This window comes from Vollenhovia emeryi, unplaced genomic scaffold (genome assembly GCF_000949405.1).
Source record: "Vollenhovia emeryi isolate VEMERY1.0 unplaced genomic scaffold, V.emery_V1.0 DF939134.1, whole genome shotgun sequence".
NCBI lineage: Eukaryota > Metazoa > Arthropoda > Insecta > Hymenoptera > Formicidae > Vollenhovia > Vollenhovia emeryi.
The window spans coordinates 2,133,068-2,150,636 of record NW_011967232.1 but is presented as its reverse complement, the minus strand read 5'-3'; the positions used below and the strand labels follow the sequence as shown (position 1 = coordinate 2,150,636).

At 32.4% G+C, this 17,569-nt stretch overlaps 3 protein-coding genes across 6 annotated transcripts; all 3 read left to right on the top strand.

Annotated features, from left to right (window-relative positions):
• The first annotated feature begins 2,460 nt into the window (after window positions 1–2,460).
• LOC105567817 (probable polyketide synthase 40) lies at window positions 2,461–4,900 on the top strand. 2 transcript variants are annotated; one of them, XM_012023012.1, is made up of 6 exons: window positions 2,461–2,683; window positions 2,777–2,948; window positions 3,384–3,516; window positions 3,630–3,777; window positions 3,959–4,024; window positions 4,375–4,900. In XM_012023012.1, the coding sequence occupies exons 1-6, from the start codon at window positions 2,497–2,499 to the stop codon at window positions 4,395–4,397; spliced, it is 729 nt and encodes a 242-aa protein (XP_011878402.1). In that variant the 5' UTR covers window positions 2,461–2,496; the 3' UTR covers window positions 4,398–4,900. The 2 variants fall into 2 exon arrangements, with proteins under 2 accessions (XP_011878402.1, XP_011878401.1); XM_012023011.1 differs by lacking the exon at window positions 4,375–4,900 and having other exon boundaries at window positions 3,959–4,180.
• Window positions 4,901–6,205: 1,305 nt separating this feature from the next.
• On the top strand, window positions 6,206–10,888 carry LOC105567818 (probable polyketide synthase 40). Of its 3 annotated transcripts, none has more exons than XM_012023014.1 (7): window positions 6,305–6,381; window positions 6,474–6,645; window positions 8,250–8,455; window positions 8,701–8,872; window positions 9,299–9,431; window positions 9,571–9,718; window positions 10,814–10,888. In XM_012023014.1, the coding sequence occupies exons 2-7, from the start codon at window positions 6,494–6,496 to the stop codon at window positions 10,837–10,839; spliced, it is 837 nt and encodes a 278-aa protein (XP_011878404.1). In that variant the 5' UTR covers window positions 6,305–6,381; window positions 6,474–6,493; the 3' UTR covers window positions 10,840–10,888. The 3 variants fall into 3 exon arrangements, with proteins under 3 accessions (XP_011878405.1, XP_011878404.1, XP_011878403.1); XM_012023013.1 differs by lacking the exon at window positions 10,814–10,888 and adding an exon at window positions 9,906–10,208 and having other exon boundaries at window positions 6,325–6,381; XM_012023015.1 differs by lacking the exons at window positions 6,305–6,381; window positions 6,474–6,645; window positions 10,814–10,888 and adding exons at window positions 6,206–6,287; window positions 9,906–10,208.
• A 214-nt stretch (window positions 10,889–11,102) lies between these two features.
• On the top strand, window positions 11,103–14,913 carry LOC105567820 (NADH dehydrogenase [ubiquinone] 1 alpha subcomplex assembly factor 5-like). The gene is made up of 6 exons (XM_012023016.1): window positions 11,103–11,183; window positions 12,545–12,806; window positions 12,926–13,097; window positions 14,062–14,194; window positions 14,313–14,460; window positions 14,668–14,913. Exons 1-6 carry the CDS (start codon window positions 11,172–11,174, stop codon window positions 14,853–14,855), a joined length of 915 nt encoding a protein of 304 aa, XP_011878406.1. The 5' UTR covers window positions 11,103–11,171; the 3' UTR covers window positions 14,856–14,913.
• The last annotated feature ends 2,656 nt before the right edge of the window (window positions 14,914–17,569 follow it).

Here is a 17,569-nt window from a genome sequence, read left to right as displayed (position 1 = left end):
GGGATACATCAACGAGCTGCTCGATAGATTCGGCATGATCGACTGCAAGCCTGTATCGACGCCGATGGAACCGGGCCTGAGGTTGACCAAGGAGACTGTCAAGGCCGACCCTCCACACGAGGCCCCCTACCGGGAATTGATCGGGGCGCTGATGTTCCTGTCGACGGGAACGAGACCCGATATAGCGTATGCCGTCAGTTGTCTCAGTCAGTTCAATGACTGCCACACCGAGGTTCACTGGAAGGCCGCAAAAAGGGTACTACGGTACCTAAAAGGGACTGAAAACACCGGTATTACATATTCTCGTTTCAGCGACTCCCCCACGATGTACGCGGATGCTGACTGGGGTAATTGCAGCGAAGACCGGAGATCCTACACGGGGTACGTCCTCGTAATGAACGGCGGAGCCATCAGCTGGGGATCTCGGAAGCAGAAAACCGTGGCCTTGTCGTCGACCGAAGCCGAGTACATGGCTTTGTCGGAGGCGACCAAGGAAGCCATATACATGGGAGGCCTACTCAGGCAGCTGGGAATGGACCCGAAGAAGATTACTCTCAAGTGCGACAACATGGGCGCCTTGAAGCTGGCAAGCAACCCAGTGTTTCACGCGCGCTCGAAGCACATCGAGATTCGTCACCATTTCGTGCGTGATGCCGTCCAGAAGGGGTCAGTTTCCATACAGCACGTGCCCACCGACGAGATGACTGCGGACGTCCTCACCAAGGGCCTTCCCAAAGGAAAGCATGAAGTTTGTCTGAGACTTCTGGGGCTCGGACCGGTCAGCTAAGGGAAAGCTTACTTCTCATCGAGGATCGAGGGGAAGTGTTGGCGGTGATGTCCGCTCATACTGCGATCAACGATGCGAACCTGCCCTGTTCTTTGTAGTGGCGCCCTCAGTGCCACTCAACGCTAGCGCGGTGGACTCTCTACCTAACTTTTGTATTCAGGCCCCGGCCTTTGTTCGTTCCTTACGTTCCGACCTTTGTACCGCGCGTAACGCATCTATTAACGAGACACTAGCTCGTGTAACGATACTGAATAAAGTGTGATTGTGTTCACCCGAGTGCTTTCTCTGACGATATCGCCTTCCACCCTCAACAACTTAATTAATGATTAATAATTTATTATACATCTCTCATCTATTCGCATAAAAAATATGTGTACTAGTGAGTGTTTGTAAATACCTTAAACATTTTAATTTTGCAACATACCCCCACCCACACTTTAAAAAAATTGTAAAACTTTCTTGTCACCAAACAAAAGATTATTTTTTTACGAATTTATATATATGTATACGTCTTCTTACTCTTACTTCATGGTTCTGACATCGGACTTCTCACACAAAATTCTTGTTCTATCCAGACTTAGAAATTAACAACGATCTTGTAACTTGAAATACACAAATAAAAGGTAAAACACTGCCAAAATCTTCTATATATTAATACGACTCCCTTCGTGATCCTATCCTTCTCTGGTCGCTACGGAGAAGCGTGACATGATCAGAATCTCTATCTCTCTCTTTCTAGTCGCTGCCGAGGAGCGTAGCAAACGGAATCTCCATCTATTTCTCTCTCACAATCAGAGAATAGCCACAAGTCTCCTCCTACCACTTTCCCTAAGATCCAAAAGGGGAGGTATCCGGTTTCAACTGAAATACCTCAAGTACCAAATTAAGAAAATATTAACCTCCGGTCAAGAACCATCCTCTGTCTTCTTCCAAGTAAACGAACTAGAATCTAGAATCGCGTATAAAACGCAAAGTACGGGAAAATTAAAAAACTCGTTCCAATCGATTTTAAGATAAATTATCCAGCTTGTACGAACATTCTAAAGTCAGATACTTACTGTGAAGTTTACAAAATGCACTATCTTTCGGGACGAGAATAAAATCTATTATCTTTGCTATTTTCGTTATTACTAATTTTCACGCAATCGAGTCCAATTCCCAATACCCAGCACTTAAATGTGTTGACCGAAAAATAAACGTAATGAATACTCTTGTCGAATCGTAACACATTTAACTCAAATCACTTCTGAAACCCAAAGTGCTACTATAGAAGACTTTAAAGAGTTTCCGCTGAACGAAAACAATATAATTTTATCTTAAAGTACAATTTGTACATGCAGCTAGAGAATCCACTCCACTTCTAAAAAAAGGCATGTAAGTCGATTAGTCGCATATCTCGAAGTATTGTTGCCGCTTTTCCGAGATGCTGATTGGCTGTCTCGCTTGTGCGATACGACATGCTTCAGTCGTGTTATTTGCAGTTGTCAAACCATGCAAAACTTTAGAGATAGCAAATGGCGCGCGCGAAACGCGCGCTTGTGTTGTCTATGGTCGTAAAAAACAAGTAAAATTACGTTGCAGTATTAATTTTTTATAGACTATTAAAATTCTTGGACGTCACCTCGCCTGACTGCAAAGTATAAATAAGTTGATTCAGTAATACCGTAACAGATTGCTTTTAAAACCACAGTGCTGAAGTTGAGAAAGCCATGGAGAATCCAAGAATCTATAACGAAGGTAGCAACGTACAAAAGCGTAATGTATCATCTGTAATTGAAGAGTATAGTGAAGAGTTAATGAATGTAACTGGAAAGTGTATGGACCTTGGTTGCGGTCCCGGAAATATAACAAAAGATATTTTGTTGCCGTCTCTTGGTTCAAGTGCACACATAATTGGTAAAAGAATAATAACATGTAGAAATATGGCAAATTACTATTATAATTGAGTCATAAGTAATTATTTAATTGCATGATTGCGGTTTTATGAAGGCGTGGATATTTCGGAGCACATGGTCAAATATGCGAATGAAAAGTATAATGATGAAAAACGGCTCCAATTCGAGGTACTGAATGCTGAAACGAAAAGTTTACCTAAAAAATATATTTCTGAATTTGATCATATATTTTCGTTTCGAAGTCTTAACTGGTGTAGTGACATTCGGTAAGCAAATATTATGTAAAATATTTACGATAAAATGTGTTTCGGTAAACTTTTTCGGTAAACAAGCTTCGTCACTAAACTTTTTAACCAAGTGCACATTCTTGTCTATCTCTTCTATAAAACAAATTGCACATTAGTGTGCAACAATTTTAGAATAGATCAATTAAATAAATTACATGCACAATTTTATTTTACATTTTAACGTCGTGTTGTTGATCATAATATTTCATGAAATTTCTCTAACATAATAATATAATGGCAGAATTTGGAAAACAAGTAACAAATATAAAATATGAATTTATCATATATTTATATGATAGCAAAAATCGTACGATTCTAAAGAATTTTAATAAGTATTTTAAACTAATATATTTATACAGTATATATTATATACAGTTTTTAAAATTAATTGTCTTTATTTGATGTATCTAACAGACAAGCTGTTACAAACATTTATCAAATGCTACAACCCAATGGATTCACACTTTTGCAAATAGTAGTAGCTCAGGATTATTTGGAAATTATTCCGAGGTTGATACGAGACATCCGGTTTGCACAATATGTACCGGTAAATATATTATATTATTAAATTACAAATATAAAATTATTTTATTTATTTATTTTGTTGCTTTGTAATATTGGCACTATAAATTATTATTTATTATTTTTATAATTACGTAGGAGAAGATAAAAAACATTTTACCGTATCAAGAATTTAATTGTACCCGTAAAGGATTCAAAGAATTACTTCAAAGCGAAGGATTTACTGTTCATCATTGCAGTCGTCGGAATGAAATCAATTTTGAAGAAAAATCTGGACCGTTCATAGGTAAATCAAATTGAAAATATGAAAGAAAAATTTTACGTTAAGGCATTATTAATTCGTTAACTAACCTCCTTTATATCACTTTTTATTAAAATTATGTTAACTATGTTAAAAATATCAACATTTTTGTAATGCTCTATACGTTAATTTTAAACTTGTGTGTGACATGTATGATATTTAAAAGGTACGCTGTTATCCATCACGCACTTTCTCCAAGATATGCCGCAAGATCTAGTGGATCAATTCAAGGATGCAATTAAATATGAATATATGAAAAAAAATAATTATAAAAGAGTGCATAATAATGAGGAACTTACAATACATTTACATGAAGTGCTACTAATTTATGCACAAAAGATATAGTATATAATTAATATAAAATTGCATGACGACCCATGGCTGGTAAATTCTAATTAAAAAAATTCCTTGCAAAAAATATTATTTTAGCCAGGGTTTGAACCCGGACCTCCGTACACTCTAGGCGGGCGTCTCTTCGACCACCACTGCACCGAGGCATATGCCTCGGTATATATGTATATACTGAGGTAATATATTTCGCAATGAATTTCTTTAATTTGAATTTGCTAGCCGTGGGTCGTCATGCAATTTTCTACATTGGATAATCAATTACTGGCGTTAAATAATTCTTTACGTAATATAAAATTGTTTAAACATATGTGCAATCGTAGATTAATAAATTTGGCAAATAATAGAAAACCTTGTAGCACCGTATTAACACTTATAATTAATAAATAGTTATTACTTAATTAATGATTAATAATTTATTGTACATCTGTCATCTATTCGCATAAAAAATATGTGTACTAGTAAGTGTGTGTAAATACCTTAAACTTTTTAATTTTGCAACATACCATCACCCACACAAATTTAAAAAAATTGTAAAACTTTCTTGTTACCAGACAAAAGATTATTTTTTTTACGAAATCAAATATATGTATACGTCTCCTTACTCTTACTTCATGCTTCTGACATCGGACTTCTCACACAAAATTCTTGTTCTATCCAGACTTAGAAATTAACAACGATCTTGTAACTTAAATAAAATAGATTGTGCGATGAATTGTAATCTATTGTATAATCAATTTAATAAATTTTGTAACTGCGACTAGCATTATTAGTACTAGTACTAGTACATTTTATTGATTCCCCTTAGGGTTACAAGGCGTAATTTTTGAAGAAACGTGCCCAAACCTCTTATAACACCTCTCTCTATATCTATTTCGCTATGTGGCGATCGAACGAAAAACCAACAACGTTTTTGTTTGGTTTTGAACCCGGGTCTTCGGGTTACCAGACCAGCGCACAAACCTCTGCGCCACGATCGCCACACCGATCGATCTTGTAACTCGAAAGACACAAATAAAAGGTAAAACACTGCCAAAATTTTCCATATATTAATACGACTCTCTTCGCGATCCTATCCTTCTCTGATTGCTGCGGAGAAGCGTGACATGATCAGAATCTCTATCTCTCCCTTTCTAGTCGCTGCCGAGCAGCGTAGCAAACAGAATCTCCATCTATTTCTCTCTCAGAGAATAGCCACAAGTCTCCTCCAACCACTTTCCCTAAGATCCAAAAGGGGAGGTATCCGGTTTCAACTGAAATACCTCAAGTACCAAATTAAGAAAATATTAATCTCCGGTCAAGAACCATCCTCTGTCTTCTTCCAAGTAAACGAACTAGAATCTAGAATCGCGTATAAAGCGCAAAGTACGGGAAAATTAAAAAACTCGTTCCAATCGATTTTAAGATAAATTATCCAGCTTGTACGAACATTCTAAAGTCAGATACTCACTGTGAAGTTTACAAAATGCACTATAATTATCTTTGCTATTTTCGTTATTACTAATTTTCACGCAATCGAGTCCGATTCCCAATACCCAGCACTTAAATGTGTTGACCGAAAAATAAACGTAATGAATACTCTTGTCGAATCGTAACACATTTAACTCAAATCACTTCTGAAACCCAAAGTGCTACTATAGAAGACTTTAAAGAGTTTCCGCTGAACGAAAACAATATAGTTTTATCTTAAAGTACAATTTGTACACAGCTAGAGAATGGTCGTAAAAACGTCATGAAAATACGTGACATAAAAAAAATAATTGCAAACGAGAACGTTGAAAATAACACGGTTGGAAAATACCAGTTCTTCCGCAATGTTTATATTCTAACTGTCCAGATTTTATTTCATAATAAATTGCGTTTTATAAACATTAATTACTTTTTAAAATTTACTGTAACCTTAAAAGACATAAAATTACGTTGAAGTATTAATTTTTTATAGACTATTAAAATTCTTGGACGTCACCTCGCCTGACTGCAGAGTATAAATAAGTTGATTTAGTAATACCGTAACAGGTTACTTTTAAAACCACAGTGCTGAAGTTGAGAAAGCCATGGAAAGTCCAAAAATATACAACGAAGGCAACAAAATACAAAAGCGTATAGTATTGTCTGTGATTGAAGAGTATACCGAAAATTTAATGAATGTACGTAGAAAGTGTATGGACATTGGTTGCGGTCCTAGAGATATAACAAAAGATATTTTGTTGCCGTCTCTTGGCTCAAGTGCATACATAATTGGTACAAGAATAATAACATGTAGAAATATAGCAAATCACTATTATAATTGAGTCATAAGTAATTATTTAATTGCATGATTGCGTTTTATGAAGGTGTGGACATTTCGGAGCACATGGTCAAATATGCGAATGAAAAGTATAATGATGAAAAACGGCTTCAATTCGAGATACTGAATGTTGAAATGAAAAGTTTACCTAAAAAATATATTTCTGAATTTGATCATATATTTTCGTTTCACACCTTGCATTGGTGCAGTGACATTCGGTAAGCTAGTTTTATGTATAATATTTAAGATGAAATATATTATATTTCAACTTCTTTAGTAAACAAGCTTTTTTACTATACGATTTAAGCAAGCGTAAATTCTTTTCTTGAAAATATATTGCATATAAGTGTGCATCATTTTTAGAATAGAACAATTAAACAAATTTACGTGCACAGTTTGATTGTACATTTTAACTTCGTGTTGGTGATCATAATACTTTGTGATATTTCTGTAACATAATAATATATTATCAGAATTTGGAAAACAAGCAACAAACATAAAATATGGATTTATCGTATATTTATATCATAGTTAGCAAAAATCGTACCATTCTAAAGACTTTTAATAAATATTTAAAAATAATATATTTATATACAGTGCATATTATACGTATATGTAGGATTCGGGTCCGAGGATGGTGCGGGGTACGGACGTTTACACAACTTTTAATTTAACTGACTTGAATGTAATAAGTGAATACAAATTCGGTCCGTCCTTTGAGCGTGATCTTTTCAGACTAACTAACTTTCCTCCCACTCTTCGACCTGCGCCAGCGCCGCGCGCGCGGGTCCTCCGCCGTCAGCGCCCTGAACTGGGGCCCACTCCTACATATATTAATACGACTCCCTTCGTGATCCTATCCTTCTCTTGTCGCTGCCGAGAAGCGTGGCGAACGGAATCTTTATCTCTCTTTCTAATGGCTACCGAGGAGCGTTGCAAACGGAATCTCCATCTCTTTCTCCCTCAGAGAATAGCCACAAGTCCCCCCTGCCAGTTTTCCTAAGGCTTAAAAGGGGAAGGTATCCGTATTCAACCGAAATGCGAGTTTGATCCCCGGTAAATCACTTAAATGTGTTGACCGAAAATCGGACGTAATGAATACTTTATCGAATCGTAAGCTCTGGTCTAGAATACGTGGAGTAAGCGTGGAGTAAGGAGTAAGGGAGAGCTCTAACTTCTAGCTTTTGGTGTAAGGAAGCTGACATACGGGCATAATTTTTAAAATATTTGTAACACTGATTGATGGCATTTTGATTCACCGAGAGTAAGCCTAAGAACTGAAGTAGGAGTAATAAATAAAATAAAAGAAATAAAATAGATTTATTTCCTTGATCCTACTCCTTACTCAAGCTTACTCCATGTATTCTAGACTAGCCTTTACACTTCTAACTCACAGTACTTTGAAACACAAAGTGCTACTATAGACGACTTCAATAAGTTTCCGCTAAACGAAAACAATATAGTTTTATCTTAAAATACAATTTGTACCCAGAGAATGGTCGTAAAAACGTCATGAAAATACGTGACACGAAAAGAATTATTTCAGACGAGAATGTTGAAAATAACACGATTCGAAAATTCCAGTCCTTTCGCAATGTTAACCACGTTTATACTCTAACGGTCCAGACTTCATTTAAAAATAAATTGCTTTTTAACGTTAATTATTTTTTTTAAATTTACTGTAACCTTAAAAGACATACAATTATATTGCAGTATTAATTTTTTATAGACTAATAAAATTCTTGGACGTCATCTCGCCTGACTGCAGAGTATAAATAAGTTGTTTCAGTAATACCGTAAGATATTGTTCTTAAATCCACAGTGCTGAAGTTGAGAAAGCCATGGAAAGTCCAAAAATATACAACGAAGGCAACAAAATACAAAAGCGTATAATATCATCTGTGATTGAAGAGTATACCGAAAATTTAATGAATGTACGTGGAAAGTGTATGGACATTGGTTGCGGTCCTGGAGATATAACAAAAGATATTTTGTTGCCGTCTCTTGGGTCAAGTGCACAAATAATTGGTAAAAGAATAATAACATGTAGAAATATAGCAAATCACTATTATAATTGAGTTATTAGTAAAGCCAACGGCACACGATACTATTTTTCCTACTGGATTGCTTACGAGAGCCAATCAGGATTTAGCCTTAAGTTACCTGATCGAAAACTCTGCATCCTGATTGGCTCTCGTAAGCAATCTAGTATGAAAAATAGTATCGTGTGCCCTTGGCTTAAGTATTTAATTGCATGATTGCGTTTTATGAAGGCGTGGATATTTCGGAGCACATGGTTAAATATGCGAATGAAAAGTATAATGATGAAAAACGGCTCCAATTCGAGGTACTGAATGCTGAAACGAAAAGTTTACCTAAAAAATATATTTCTGAATTTGATCATATATTTTCGTTTCACACCTTCCAATGGTGCAGTGACATTCGGTAAGCAAGTATTACATAAAATATTTAAAATAAAATGTATTTCAACTTTTTAATAAATAAACTTCATTAGTATTAAACAAGTGTAAATTCTTTTCTTTAAAACATATTGTACATGAGTATGCATCACTTTTAGGATACAACAATTAAATTAATGTACGTGCACGGTATTATTTTACATTTTAACTCGCATTTTAACGTCTCGTTGTTGCTCCTAATATTTAATAATAATTCTGTAACATAGTAATATAATGTCAGAATTTGAAAAACAAGCAACCAACATAAAATATGAATTTATCGTATATTTATATGTTAGTTCACAAAAATCGTACTATTCTAAAGAATTTGAATAAGTATTTTGAAATATATATATATTAAAAATATACATAGCTATTAAAATTAATTGCCATTATTTGCTTTATCTAACAGACAAGTTCTTAAAAACATTTATCAAATGCTACAACCCAATGGATTCACACTTTTGTATATAATAGCAGCTGCGAATTATTTTGAAATTATTCAGAGATTGGTACGAGACATCCGGTTTGCACAATATGTACCGGTAAATATATTATATTATTAAATTACAAATATTAATATCTGATTTGTATTTCATTTTATATAATTATTTTTTTACTTATTTTGTTACTGCGTAACATTGACACAATAAATTATTAATTATTATTTTTATGTTTATGTAGGAGGAGATAAAACACATTTTACCGTATCAAGAATTTAATTGTACCCGTAAAGGATTCAAAGAATTACTTCAAAGTGAAGGATTTTCTGTTCACCATTGCAGTCTTCGGGATAAAATATATTTCGAAGAAATATCGGGACCGTTCCTAGGTAAGTCAAATTGAACATATGCAAAAAACAGTTTTATATTAAGTAATTCGTAATTCGTTACAAAATTTCCTTTCTATCAATTTTTTTATTAAAATTGTAACGTTAACTATGTTAAAACCATCAACATTTTTGTAATTCTGTTTACGTTAATTTTAAACTTGTTCATGACGTGTATGACATTTAAAAGGCACGCTGTTATCCATCACGCACTTTCTCCAAAATATGCCACAAGATCTGGCGGAACAATTCAAGCATGCACTTAAAGATGAATATATGAAAGAAAATAAAACAGTATATCATAATGAGGAACTTATAGCACATGCACATAAAGGGTTACTGATTTATGCACAAAAGATATAGTATATAATTAATATGAAATTGCTTAAACATGTATGCAATCGTAGATTGAGAAATTTAGAAAATAATAGAATTCTTGTAACACCGTATTAACACTTATAATTAATAAATACTTATTAATTAGTTGTATGTATGTATGTATGTATCTTTATTCTGCGGTACACAGAATACGGGCTACCGCTCCGTTTACAATTTTCCTCCTCCACTTTCTCCGCTCGCCTTTTCTTAATCCTACGCCATTTCTTATTTCCTAATTTCTCCACCGAGAGAGAGAGACCACCCATTCTCCGCATCCTCAATCGCTCTTACATTCATTCCTCCATTCATCCTGGCTTCCGTTTCCGCTGCTCTTTCCTTCCATTAATATACATAAACGCATATTAATATAAATAAAAATTAATTTTTTATTTTAAATCAAGAAGAATTATTTGATTTATGTATTTATGTACATACATGCTAATAGTATTTGTATGCAATATTTAAATATTAGGCAATTTTGTTAAGAATTAGTGTATGCATTGTTATGGATATAAGTAAAATAACAGATCTAGATTTGGTTCTTCCAACCTCTTGGTAAACTATCTAGTAGTTAAATTATGTGTCTATTTTTGTTCAATTCAAAGAAAAAACGAAGACATACATAAGATTTAACTATTGGTTAATTTACCAAAGATTGGAACAACCGGCACTAAGAAATAAGCGAACAGTTATGTATTCAACGTACGTTTGATCACTTAGGTTGTATTGCCAAATATTATATTTGAAGCGTAATGTCTTCTCACAATACAAGACGAGTCCTAAATCACAGGAGTTGATAACGTGATATGTACGTGATATTTGGTATACTCTCTACCTTAACTGAGTCTTGTGTTCACTACGAGACCAAACTAGTTGCCGGCGGTACCTCGACAAGATAAGAGCTTCCAACGATTGTCACAACGATTTAATTAATTTAATATAAAAGCTATATTTTAAACTATCTTACAGTTCATATTATAGTATACAATCTAGAATAAAAATATAAAAGCTCGTGGAAGCAGTGTTTTACAATTGTTACTACAGTTTATTTTTACAAAAATAGTAACCGCCATACAGAATGTATAGAAAGGTAAGAGCATATATTGTAGTTGAACTCTTATGTATAGTAAAATAAAAGTAAAAAGTTATTTAAAAGTGAGCAATTAGATTCTTTTAGTATTTAGTATTAGTATTTAGTACTATTACATAATTTAACTCTATCTTTGCCTATAAAATGTATTTATCTCTTAACGATATTTTATTTTATATTTCGATATATATTTTACTTTAATTCTTGATCAAATAAATTTATATTTTATTCATTCATTTGAATCTTTCATATCACTATGATTACCATTCACGTTACATAAATGTAAAGCGTGGTCTACAATGGCAGTAGGAGTAGTGGATTAAGGCTGTAAGACGTCGGAGTAAGCTCGTGTTTCCGGTGTAGTAGGCGTAGAGTAAGGCTGTAAGCAAAATGGTTCAATTCCATTTCGTACGACCTACTCCCTTACTCTCAGCCACTGATAATCAGTTCACGAAATAGGTTAAAGTTGAAACCCTGATCTCGTTTGCGCCTGTTCACAGACCGAACCCACCACCTCCGACCGATAGATCTCTTCGTTTGCATAATACGCCATTGAAGAGTCAAGAGCTGACTCCATAATAATATAAATAACACAAATCCAATTCTTCGCACATCCATATTCACCAACAACGGTAACATTTGTGTAATAACATTGGTTAACACTGATTGGCTCATTATAATCCTTACTCTACGCCATTGTAGACACTCGGGCGTAAAGGGACCTTAATCCTACAGCCTATGTCTAACGCCTACTTCTTTAATCCACTACTCCTACTGCCATTGTAGACCACGCTTAATACTGTTATACATATAAAGACTTAATTCTGTATGGATATATCCATGATTTGATTTTATCTCAAATATAGAAATTTCTCCTTTTTACAAATTTACAAGCAAAATTTTTCTTAAATGTGTTAATCATTTTGCGACTTTACTAAAAATGTATATGAAATATATATGCATGTATGTATTCTGGTATATACGTAAATTCAGCAAAATTTTCATTGAATAAACCAATTAAATAATGTTTCCGTAGTATTACTAATTTGCTTTAGTAAAGCGCTTTGTTAAAGCTAATTCTTCTTAGAACCAGTTTCAAAAACGTCGGTTAACCGTTAACAAAGGTTGAGTCAACTTTCTATCGTTTTCTATCATATTATTTAAGAAAAAACAGAGAATCAATTAACCATAATGAAACCGGATTCTAACAATAATTCGAGTTTTAACTGTACATACATACATATCAACTGACAATTATACATATATACAAGTATACATGTATGTATGTAGGGAAAGCATACATAATATACAATTTACAAGAGCTTAATTTTACTTTTCTAACATATTCGGGTGAATTATAGATATTCCTAACACTTCTTGAAATAAACGTAATTACAACTTTAACCTTGGGGACCTCTGCCCGTAGCATAATACATTTGTACACAGCAGCGCAATATGTTTCAAATAACCAATTACAAAGAGACAAAGTAACAGCTTTAATTGACGAATTTAGCGATTATTTACAAAATATTTCTGGAACATGCATGGACATAGGTTGTGGACCTGGAGATATAACAAATGACATTATTTTACCGATTGTTGGGCGGGATGCAATAGTAATTGGTAAGAAATTAGTAATCGGTATAAAAGTATGTAATAATTAACATTAAAATACATTATTCAAGATCTGTGTATATTGTACAGTTATTATTTAATTTAATATTTCCACTTATATTATGAAGGTACAGATATTTCTAAAAACATGATTGAATATGCTAGAAGAACATACACTATAAAGGAACGACTCGAATTTGAAGTATTAGATATACAAACTAAAGCGCTGCCTACAAAATATGTTTCCAAATTTGATTTCATATTTTCATTCCATACTTTGCATTGGTGCATTGATATTAGGTAAGAAAATTCTTAAACAAAAATAATTTGATTTTTTTTATAAACATTTTTACATATGCGGTTATAGTATAGGAAATATTTTTGATAATGTAATGGAATTTTGTAAATATTCTAAGTATAAATGCCTTTAACAATATTTCTCAAATCTACATTATTAAATAAAACAATTATATATTTTCAAATTAATATTTTTCTATATGTTTAAAATTGTGATTAGAATTTAGTTAGATTTGTTTAGAATTTGTTTTGTTTTAATTTATACATATGGTTACAACATTAGTTAGTAGTTTTATATTTGGTTGTAAATAATATAATAAACAGTAAATTTACAGTTTGAAATAACGACTTAAATATGTACGATAAAGAATAAACAGATTTGGTGGAGTTGTCTGGATCATGGATAGACCTCAATAACCTGAATATACTTTTGATGACTATGTGTGAAGAATAAACAGATTTGGTGTTTATCGTTTAAGTCTAAGCCATTTAGGTCGTTGGTTCAATATAAATTTATAAGTATTTGCTCACGCCTCGCTTTGTTTCTAATTGATGTTGCAATGTAATTTTGTTATGAAAAGGTGAAATAAAGTGTCAAATTTAATTATAATTATAAAATAATATTAATAATTAGTTGATCATTACTGATTTATATCAATTAAATAATTAGCTAATTTGAAAACAGTCATTGTCAAGAAATGTGTTTCAAAACATTATATCCCTAGATTAAATTAGAGGAATTAATATTTATGCCAACGGCACGCGGTACTATTTTTCCTACTGGATTGCTTACGAGAACCCATCAAGATTCAACTTTAACTTACCTGATCTAAAACTCTCCATCTTTATTGGTTCTCGTAAGTAATCCAGAAGGAAAAATAATATCGTGTGCCGTTGGCTTTAATCAGAACTATGAAACATAAATATAAATATTTATTGAAATTAATTTTAACTTTTTATTAAACAGACAAGCATTTGAAAATATTTATCGCATGCTTCGACCTAACGGAAATATGCTTATACTTTTTGTATCATCTCATGAGATATTTGATATACTTGAAAACTTGGCAGAAGATGTCCGTTTTGCACCATACATAAACGTAAATTTCATTATTCATATAAATTATTTTACAACCTTTAAATACTGTTAAATATTGTTAATAATTCTTTATTAATTAAAGTTATTTGTAAAATGTTTTTATATTTACATTTATGCAGGATGTGAGCAAGTACACTTTTCCGTTTCAAAAGTCAATCAATCCTCGTAAGGAACTAAAAGGATTACTTCAAGAACTCGGATTCACAGTTAATCATTGCAGTCATCGAGATACGTACTATACCGATGAAACTCCGAAACGATTTTTATGTAAATTTTTTAAAGATATATAATATGTGTATATAATATACATATATTAAATATTTTGCTATTTCAATTATTAGTTATAATACATATAAAATATATTTCGATACATTAAAAAATCTTCTCAACTAACCTATTCCATTATTTTATTTATTTAATTGCAACATTGAATTCATATATGATATTGAGTTAATTATTTGTAATCATTTTCAGCTTCTATTTTGGCTTTTCTTGATTTCATTGATGACATGCCATGTAACCTGCAAGAGGAATTCAAAAACGAATTTGAACGTATACACACGGAGACACAAATAAACTATAAACGAAAGAAAGATAATAAAACAGTTACATTAATTATGTACAAAGTATTAATAAGCTTCGCTAAAAAATATGTGCCATAATTTTTACATATTTTATACCTTTTATTATACGTTATATATTTAATTAAACGACAATATTTTTATTACAAGGTATATATACCATGGTATTTATAAAATAAAGAATTTGAATTTTATCAATGTTATTTTTTACCTTTAAATGCTTTAATGTTGTTTGACATACATTTTTAACATTTATTTTAAAATATAATTGTATGAGTTATATTACAAGTAGTAGTAGTAGTACTGTACTACTACTACTTGTAATATAACTCATACATGTGACTTAAATGCACCGTTTCTTTCCACCTATGTCCTTCGCGGCGTCAGTTTCTTTTCGCATATATCGCAGTTTTATCAGGACATAGGTGAAAAGAACCACTACATAAATTCACGTTTAAAAATAAAAATTACAAGTTGGGCTACCTACATCTTGCCTTGTGGATCCACATTGAAGTATTCTCATGTGTTGTTTATTCTTATTTACGGGTCTTATCTTAAGTGTATTAAACAATTATAATTTGCACAGAGATAATATAATGAAATTACACGTGAAAGATTATTACATATACATATATCATAAATATACCAAGACCTTATTAAAAACAATTAACGTAATAACACTACAGTTTATGAAAAATTAAGTTGCCAAAAATATGGTAAATCCAGCAAAATGTGTATTTTTCTGGTGAAAACGTAGTAGTCGTCCACAAAATTTTAAGATATGTGGAAGATATGTAAAAAGTTTTTAGAAAAATTTTATGTCTAAGCTTCATTAGTTGAGATATAATACCATAAACGTTATTTACATAAGTATGTATGTGTGTGCGTGTAAGTACATGTGTTATCATTTTATATTTGTTTATTTAAATAACATCTAAATTACGAGATTAATAATCTGTAGTAGTCAATAAATATCGCTAGTGTTAATAATGTTTATTGAATAAGTATTGAATTTATTGTACATTTCAAAATTGACATTACGCTTAAAAAATTAGATAACAAGTTGCTAATACAGAATATATATTGATGCAACAGACCATAGAAGATATTAGAATGACAAAAATGATTAAAATTACAGAAATAATTGAACATACTGGAGCTACCGTAGTCGGATGGGGTCGAACGGGGGGAACGAAGCCAGAGAGAGTAAGTGATGTGCTGCGAAAGGTTAACCTGTCAATCTTCTCTCAAGAAAAGAATGCGATGAAGCCGGATAAACGTAAAATCACATCACTGAAAATGTGTTTTGTGCCGACTACATACTACATCCACATGGAGCGATAGGAGGACGGAATGCTTGGACGGAACGTCTGGTTAACATTTAACCAGAAAATAAAAATAACTCTGAAATTAAATATGCATATAATCCGGGCCTAAATTTTTTTAATTGAATGCTAAGACAAAATAACTTTTTCTCTCTTGAATTAAATAAAGATCTGCATTTCTCTTATAAAAGCTAAATAAAGTAATATATGTGTTTCTATTTAGGTATCGTTTCACACACATGGGGGAAAGGATGTGGAAACCCGAACTTCCTAGGAATATTTACTAAATTGACGAATTACATTGGATGGCTCAAAGATCACTTAAGTAGATGACGAAATGTATTTGTCTTCCACCGAGAGTAATAGAAAATAATCGAGACCAAAACGTTTTCACTCTTTTCAATTTGTACTTTAGTTTAATTACAAATATATAATTTACATAACTAATATGTCGAAAAATAATCCATGTGGATGTAGTATGTAGTCGGCACAAAACACATTTTCAGTGATGTGATTTTACGTTTATCCGGCTTCATCGCATTCTTTTCTTGAGAGAAGATTGACAGGTTAACCTTTCGCAACACATCACTTACTCTCTGGCTTCGTTCCCCCCGTTCGACTCCATCCGACTACGGTAGCTTCAGTATATTCAATCATTTCTGTAATTTTAATCATTTTGTCATCGACAGTAAAAGAAACTTGTTATCTATTATTATTTCATTACGATTTACGCATGTGTAATTATCAAAAAACAGTAAGTTTTATGTTGTAATTTTACTTTAATATTTACTTTATTATTAAGTTTAAGAGAGTAATAGAAAATAATCGAGACCAAAACGTTTTCACTCTTTTCAATTTGTACTTTAGTTTAATTACAAATATATAATTTACATAACTAATATGTCGAAAAATAATATATTACTTTATATTTTACAAGTTTCGTATTAGATACTGTATAAGAATATAATATCTTTTTATCGCTATAGAATCATTATAATTGGTATTATAAATCTTTGCATCATTAATTTATTACAACTATGTATGTATGTGTTTATGTATATATACAGGGTGTCCCAATTCAACGTCCCACCCCAAACAACTTTCTATCCTTGATCGCAGAAAAAACGTTTCAAAGTTGTCCAGTTCGAAGGGGGACACAAGACGATGCCACTAGTTTGACCCTGATGAGTTGCCCGAAGGTCACGTAAAGGTCACCTTCAATTTCTCTAATGGAACCCCCCATTGTTTATTGTACCATCCCACTCCACCAATTAATTTAAATAACTTTTGTCCGAAACATTTTATTGTAACATACACAAAATTTAAATACACAAAAATTTTCAATAATTGGAACACTATTGCAACAGCATACCTATTTACGAGACCAAATCAAGTAAAAACGTCCTGTACTACTTTTCCCTCCGACAAACAGTTAACGAGATATCATAAGCTAAACATTGAAAAAGGTTA

Excerpts from the sequence above, each read along its gene's own strand:
- LOC105567817 (XM_012023011.1), top strand. The coding sequence starts at position 2,497 with ATGGAGAATCCAAGAATCTATAACGAAGGTAGCAACGTACAAAAGCGT. Across the intron at positions 2,684-2,776 it reads TTCAAGTGCACACATAATTG|GCGTGGATATTTCGGAGCAC; the intron begins GTAAAAGAATAA and ends GGTTTTATGAAG. Across the intron at positions 3,517-3,629 it reads GGTTTGCACAATATGTACCG|GAGAAGATAAAAAACATTTT; the intron begins GTAAATATATTA and ends ATAATTACGTAG.
- LOC105567818 (XM_012023013.1), top strand. The coding sequence starts at position 6,494 with ATGGTCAAATATGCGAATGAAAAGTATAATGATGAAAAACGGCTTCAA. Across the intron at positions 8,456-8,700 it reads GTCAAGTGCACAAATAATTG|GCGTGGATATTTCGGAGCAC; the intron begins GTAAAAGAATAA and ends CGTTTTATGAAG. Across the intron at positions 9,432-9,570 it reads GGTTTGCACAATATGTACCG|GAGGAGATAAAACACATTTT; the intron begins GTAAATATATTA and ends ATGTTTATGTAG.
- LOC105567820 (XM_012023016.1), top strand. Across the intron at positions 13,098-14,061 it reads CATTGGTGCATTGATATTAG|ACAAGCATTTGAAAATATTT; the intron begins GTAAGAAAATTC and ends TTTATTAAACAG. Across the intron at positions 14,195-14,312 it reads GTTTTGCACCATACATAAAC|GATGTGAGCAAGTACACTTT; the intron begins GTAAATTTCATT and ends ACATTTATGCAG.